The sequence below is a fragment of the Trachymyrmex septentrionalis genome, unplaced genomic scaffold (genome assembly GCF_001594115.1).
Source record: "Trachymyrmex septentrionalis isolate Tsep2-gDNA-1 unplaced genomic scaffold, Tsep1.0 scaffold20, whole genome shotgun sequence".
Lineage (NCBI taxonomy): Eukaryota > Metazoa > Arthropoda > Insecta > Hymenoptera > Formicidae > Trachymyrmex > Trachymyrmex septentrionalis.
The window spans coordinates 3,291,426-3,298,863 of NW_017305180.1; the positions used below are offsets into that span (position 1 = coordinate 3,291,426).

Sequence of the window (7,438 nt, forward strand, 5' to 3'; positions counted from 1 at the left end):
TCTCTCTCTCTCTCTCTCTCTCTCTCTCTCTCTCTCTCTCTCTCTACCCCCCTCTTTCTCCACCAAACTAAAAACTATACAAAAATTGTGGAAATAAAAAATAAATTTTATATATTTTTTTTTCAAACGTTCGATGAGCAAAATAGATTACATAGATTGAAGATTATGAACAGGCAGAAATTATGTAGTAAATTCTTTTCTTTTAAATTTTTTAGAAATAAAAATTGCATTTTATTGTAAATTGCAGTGTCTATTTAAAGAAGAAAAGATCATTTATGCATAAATAATCGGCAGTAGTTTTGAACAGCTTAGCGAACTCCTGGATCTCTGTCGCTTTATCGTTGAGAAGCAGCGCTGCATGCAGCACCAGTTATCCTTGAGTTCGATCCCCTCGATTCGATTGGACCGCGAGTGTGCGTGACCGCGGGCGTACGCACACGCATGCGAGTGTGGATTCACGCGTACGATTAGATTTATATGTATTGACCGTGCGTAAAACGCGATTTGAATGTAACCGCGATACGCTGGCCGATCGGTCTAGGCTCTCTGTAATTTGCGTGCTACTGTCCTCTTCCTTGAAATAAATTAGCTTGAAGTACCGTATGTGTATGTGTAACTACATTTCTTCAAATGTTCAATCTTGCTAGTTAAATACTCTTTAAAGTAAATCTCTGCACTCTGAAGAGTGAAATCTCATTTTTAAAGATTAAAAATTAAGCCCGTTCTTTCAAAACTGGCTTAATTTTCGTTCTTTAAAGTGAAATTCCACTTCAAAGAATTTAATTTTAAGAAATTAATATTGTGTATTTTGTAATTAGTCAAACAATTTCATCTAATTTAATGTAGCTTACAGATGGCATTAATTTTCTAGAAAAAAAGCATATTAAAGTGTTTTTAAAGTACTTTTAATTTCCAGAATTGTTATTATTCTTTTAATATTTAATATCATTCTTTGTCATTCTAAAAGTTCTTTTACCGATTTTTATGTAATAACCATAAAATTAATAAATAAAAATTTTAAGTTTATTTCATGTGTATAAAAAATTAATAAATATTATTTGTATATGCAAAATTGTTACGTGATTGCACGGACTTCGTAGTTTAATTCTTCACAGTATTTTTTCCTGTTACACCACGAGAATATTGCTGATTCCAAGATATCAACTTATTCCGTGAATATTAAATTGCTTGTGCATCAAAGTGTTGAATAAGTGTAAAAGAACGATAATGAAGACAAGTTATTCGATGTCGCGACTAAATTAAATATTGCAAATCCACTCGGCAGAAACGAAATTTTCGCAATCTCCACGTAATCTACTAATTCCGCTAATTAAAACGCGTAACAAACATCATGTAATTATATCGCACGATGAATTCGAGGAAGTGCAGCATCCAGCCATTTCTACGACCACTCTCCCAAGCTTTAAATTATTCTACTTTCTAGGGATTCCTGGTTTCTAAGAATTAAATATCAACGAAGCAGTAACAGAGGCAAAAGCTTTTTCATCAAAGAAAATAAGCGTCTCGTCACCTCAAAAATATAATGTTTGTTTGTTTATTCTGTTTATAATAAACATGTTTGCTTTTATAAAATAAATCCATGATTCTTTTCAAGAGAAATTTTGCCAGTTTTCTTCTGTATAAAAATTAATTTTTTCACTTTACGCGTTATATCATATCGCAAAGCTGTCATGTCAAAGCAACAAGAGAATATAATATTCTTAAATTTTATAAAATCTCTCGCTTTAATTTCATAAAATGCATTTATATTTCACGAATAAATTATCAGTTTGGCATGTTGAAAATAAGATACGATTTATATGAAATGTTTTTTGTCGATTTTTTAATAAAATTATCATAGAATTAATTAATAGACATTTTACAAGTCATTTCATTATGCGTGTAATAAAATATTACGTGTACTTATTAAATCTATTAAAATTACATTTAATAAAGTTTCCAAAACAGTAATTATATTAATACGTTTAAAAAAAAGCACTTATATGTATATCCTTATATATATAAATTGTATATATATTTTAAATAAGAGAGACAAATTATATATTTATATATTAATTAAATATGTTTTTATAAAATTTAAAATAAAATAATAACAGCAAGAATAAATATAGTAAACTAGTTTACTGACTTTCCTTTTCTTATCTTTTTCTAAACTTGTTTATTACATCTTTCCTTATCATTATTACTATTATATATTTTATAAAAACATATTTAATTAATATATAAATATGCCATCTGTCTGCTTCTTAAGGCATACATAATTTATAAACATAAATAAGTATTTGGTGCAAAACAGCGTTGTTATTACAAACAATAAAAATTAGAATAAAGAGTATAGACAATACATAAATATAAAGTATAAAAAAATTGAATAAAAATGTTAATAAAAATTGTTAACTTTATTATAAATCTATTAAAAAGATTAAGTCCTATTAAATCGTAAATTTGTAAAATTTTATTAAATTTGCTTCTCAGATTTGATTTCATGAAAATCGTAATTATTCATAATATTTGTAATAAATTATTTTGATATTTTGAAATTAATTTTCAATGTTTATATAATATTTAGCATGGTACAGATGCAGCTTTTCGTAATTGTAAACTGAATGTAGCGTTTACGGTATCCAATGGATGAAAGACTGATTCGGACACGTGCTTGCGAGCAAAGGTCATTGAAACGCAAGCGCCAACCGCACCTCATTGTATCGTCATTTTCACTGTTGAAACCGTCATGCATGAAATACGTCATTCCATCTATGAAATGGGGATTCACAAATGCAGTAGTAAGCTTACATAATTCGCATGACGCACATTGATAGTCTCAGTGCGATAAATACCAAGGACTTATGTCGCGCTCAAAGATTTCCAAATGCTTGGGAAAACTTAATTGTCACGAAAATTGAATTCTCACGTCTATAATGTTCGTGATGAACACCAAAAGTCCAGCGCAACGGAAATAATATATTAGTCATGCTGTAACCAATGTGATTGACGTCATGCGTCCATGTTAATAAAGTTCCTCGTTACAGAAATACCTGAGGCGTACAGTCAGCGATTTTAGGAATGCAAATGTATATATGTAGATTTTATTCCATCTTCATTCAGTCGCATGCATTTTTTAACAGGTTTATAAAAGTTCATCTATAGAACAAGTTATATTCATTTTATTTTTAATTTCTAAAAAATTATCCCTATTTATAAAACTAATTTGTACAAAAATAATACAATTTTATTATGCAAAATAAAAAGAAAAAGTATTTTAAATTTATCCATTCATTTCTTTTTTAAGTAGGTATTTCCACGTTAACACACAGGTAAACAAAGTTACTCACGGTAAAGTATAGTGTGTGTCAAAGTTCTATTAGATTATAACATAACTACTCTTCATCATAGTATCGATAAACATTAAAGATAAATTATAGTACTTATATTTGTTTACATATTTCTCGATATGAAGAATGTCTGTTATTTTTTTTTTCTTTTACACTTCAGATATGAATGCACAAGCAATAAAATAATAAAATTCAGAATTTAAAAAAACAAAAATAACACACACACACACACACACACTTTTAATATCTAGAAATAAGTGAAATATATAAGTCATTGTACGAGTATGTATAAATTTGCGAGAGAACGAAATGAGAAATAAGAATGTATAAGGGGTGTAACCGAGGGTGAAAAATGGAAGTAAGAAGGGCAAACTGTCATTTCCGACGGCTGCAAATCTCGGATTTTATGAAGCGTGGAATAAACCATCCTTTCGTGTACAGAAAGTGTTTCGCAAAACGTTTAAGAGGAAAATGTTAATGGTCACGCCATGACATGCGATTTATGCTAATACTCGCATGAATTTTGTTCCATCATAATACAATTATAAGTATATAAGCAAAAATTTTAAAAAGTACAAAAAATGTAATCAAAATTGATTCTTACAAAAATTCTTACAAAATTATTCTCTTGGGCTTTTGTGATTAAATTATTTTAATAAACCGAATTGTGAAAAATAAAATATATATTAAAACGCATTCTGCGTTAATTAAATTAAAGATTAACATTTTTCATTTATTTTAGACCTTGCTTAATATTTAATTTTAAATAATTCCATACTTATAAGTTTTCAGAAAATAACGCTAAAAAAAATCCTGTCACTGAGTAGGTGCTACCATTGATATATTGTTGAAGCTAAATACCCTGAACAATACCGTATGATTACAACTGTCACGTGTACTACATGCGAGTGACAGTTTCGTCTCATATCAGATGTGACAGAATAGTAAGTGACAAAAAGTAATCGTAAACGTTACATTTGATGTAAAAACAACACCGCGACGTACCGAGAGGCGAAGACCATTTCCAGCATGACTGGTAGCCCTCTCGAGTGGCTGGTGGGCGGACGGGTGGTTTCCCATTTCTCTTGAACGATGTTTTCACGACGAGCAATACTACTCGCGTCAAATATCCAAATACAACAGATCGGTGGCAGTTCCACGTATCCTTTGATGCACCATACACGATGTCACTGACGTCTAATGACATCCACGCTCAGTGACACAAGTGTGGCCTTTATGTAGCACACTTATCTCTTGTATAATATATAAGAGAGAGAGAGAGAGAGAGAGAGAGAGAGAGAGAGAGAACTTCACTTATTGGAGTTTCTTTTTAATACTTCATAAGCACCTCATTCAAATTTTGACAGATCTACTAGAAACACTACGTGAATCCGTTTCAATTTATCAACACCAGCCGATCCTTAGATTTTTCCACTTTATTACGATGTAGACTCTAAATTCTTATATTATTAGTGAATCCTTTCGCTTGATGGCATTCAGTAAACTTCTCACCAAAAATTATATCAAAGATATCAGCGTAGTCCTATATCAGTGCAAGCACTATTATATCACGAAATCGAAATTGGCTCTCACGCAACATCCATTCACAGTTTCACACACTTGATATATCACGACCGTTCATGCATCAGGCACTACACGCCTCACAAGCTGCGATCAGCTCCGAAACGCTCCACGCTGGAGCTAGCACTTCGCTCATGCGTTGATCGTAACCGACCAGGGTAATTTTAGTCCGGCACAACGGCCACTGAATGGATGCCGCGAAAAGGCAGAAGGAGAGAGCGAGAAAGAGAAAACGAGAGGTAGGGGCAAACGCTACTGCTGGTGATGGATGTCGCGATGCGTGGAGGACATGGCGGCGCAAGATGCTCCCGAGAGCCGGCCGGTAAAAACGTAACCAGATAGACGTAAGAGAGGAGACTGTTGCCTTCTCCTCTTTCTCCTACTCTTCCTCCTTTTCTTCTTTTACTTGGTCACTTTTTACCAGTGACCGTCCCGAACTGGTCATACGACTTGCTCCAGGCTGACGTCAGAGATTCCACCTAGAAGAGTGGGATTCTGATCAGTCTCTCTCTCCGTTTCTGGTCTCGCGACTAAGTCTCTCCTCTCTCCGAGTAGTTCACTCTCTCTACCTTGGACCTGCTGGTCGCAGATGTTGCGAACACCTCATGGATAATAGTGGAGAACCAAGAATTCTCCTGCACAATGCAATCGGCACTCTGTCTTACGTGATGTCTTACGAACTCTTTCTGTTATTTTTAAACGATGACTGTCTGTGCCCTCAATACGTTGCTACAAAGAGCACCACAAATTCCAATTGTATTTTTCTCGCTCTCTAGCCGAGTTTATTCTTCTTTTTTTGACAGCAATCGTCGCTTCCTCAGAAAATATGAGCTCCGTCATCAAGAATATTTTCAATGCAAATCTCACGAATTATAAATAATTCAATTGTGTAAATGTCGGACGGACAGGGATATTAGATACTACAAGATATGAGACTAGAACCAGCTTCATTTAACTTTTAAATCTGACATTTGTACGTTCTATAGATGAACATCTTCTCTCAGAGCACTTTTCCCACTCGAGGATATTACGTATAATCAATTAAACTAACTTCACACACTGCTTTAATGCACCAATTAATCACGGCCGAAAAAACTTCGGTATATTTTACAAACTAGTTCTCATGTGAATTTCCGTAATTTAATCGATGCAATATTTTCCCATCTAATCAGCCGTAAAGTGCAATATAATTTCCGACGAGGCAATTAATGCATCAGACACCGGAGAAGCATAAACAAGTTGATCTTTTCAGACGTTATTGCCTTTTTTAAACCTTTTTTATATGTTTTGTTATTTCATGTAATTATCCTTCTTTATCGCTAATGCGAGAGATTGGCACACAATATCAATATAAAATAAAAATTGTCTCGCGACAGATAAAAACATTTGTCGCAAAGATTATAATGCAATTATCCTCGAGATTGTTTAACATGCGTCAACTAATGGAGCAGCAACGAAGCGCAGCTACGCGACATAAGTTCCCACGTTTTTCCGTTAGCACCGTCGCCGTCACGCTCAGCTACTTCCGGCGACCCCACCGGAACTCAAAGTACGTTTAACCTCTCGTATGGAGAATCCAATTGAAGCGTCCAGGAGTTTGACACTTTTGTAGATCACTCTCGGAAAAATTATCTATCACTTATTTCCACTCCAGCAAGATTTATGCAATCAAGCGAATAAAAACGCACGATCACACAGCACGATAAAGTTCTTCAGCTTATGTTGACGAGGAAATGATTTAAAAATTAACAAAAATATTCACGTTTAAAAAATTGTTCAAATAATTGGAATAGAAAAACAATTTCTCATGTAATCCAACGGGCGGTGCCACGGCTTTCGAATGCAAGCTTAACGTTTTCACGATCTGATGAACGCGCCATCTAGATTCACAGGTAACACAGGTAGATGATTCAACAATATAACAATTTCATGGAGGACGCGAAGCGTGATGAACACTTATCAATAAAATTCAAATTTAAAAAGGGTATACCGCCGAGCTGTCTCACTTTTGCCGTACAAAACGACGCAACGCAACATTGTAGCAACTTTCACCGAACGGTATAGATGAGAAGAGTTCGTTTGAAGGTACACTCTCGGGCTAAACAAGTCTTACCAGCGAATATACGACAACCCCCCCTAAGAGACTCTAGACGCGAATGCCGAGGGACCAACAGACCCAGGTCGCTCTATCCCACTTTGCCGTTTGTCAGGGACAGATCTAGATCTTCCAGGCCCTTCCTTTAAAGATATTTTCTTGTAGTGTTTATCTTCTTTACCTCCTTATCTCCTTATCTATTTTTTAAATAAAATACTCTTACATGCGATATACTAGAATAAAGTTTATAAAATATATTTTATTTAAATTTATATATTTTTATAGATAAGATTAAGTTTATGTTGCGGGTTTTTCTTGATAAATGTTTTATACGCTTTTAAAATCCTTTATCCATAAATATATATTTTTCCAAATGATAAAGCTCTTCATTTTTCATATATATATATAT

General features: G+C 33.5%; 1 protein-coding gene across 2 annotated transcripts in view; it reads right to left on the reverse strand.

Moving 5' to 3' along the window:
- The window catches only part of LOC108747862 (protein numb), a 22,899-nt gene extending 18,031 nt beyond the window's left edge, over positions 1-4,868 (reverse strand). For both annotated transcript variants that reach the window (XM_018485745.1, XM_018485744.1), the window contains exon 1: positions 4,359-4,868. In XM_018485745.1, coding sequence (XP_018341247.1) covers positions 4,359-4,433 — 75 coding nt within the window. In that variant the 5' untranslated portion in view covers positions 4,434-4,868. The remainder of the gene's footprint in view (positions 1-4,358) is intronic.
- Positions 4,869-7,438: the final 2,570 nt, after the last annotated feature.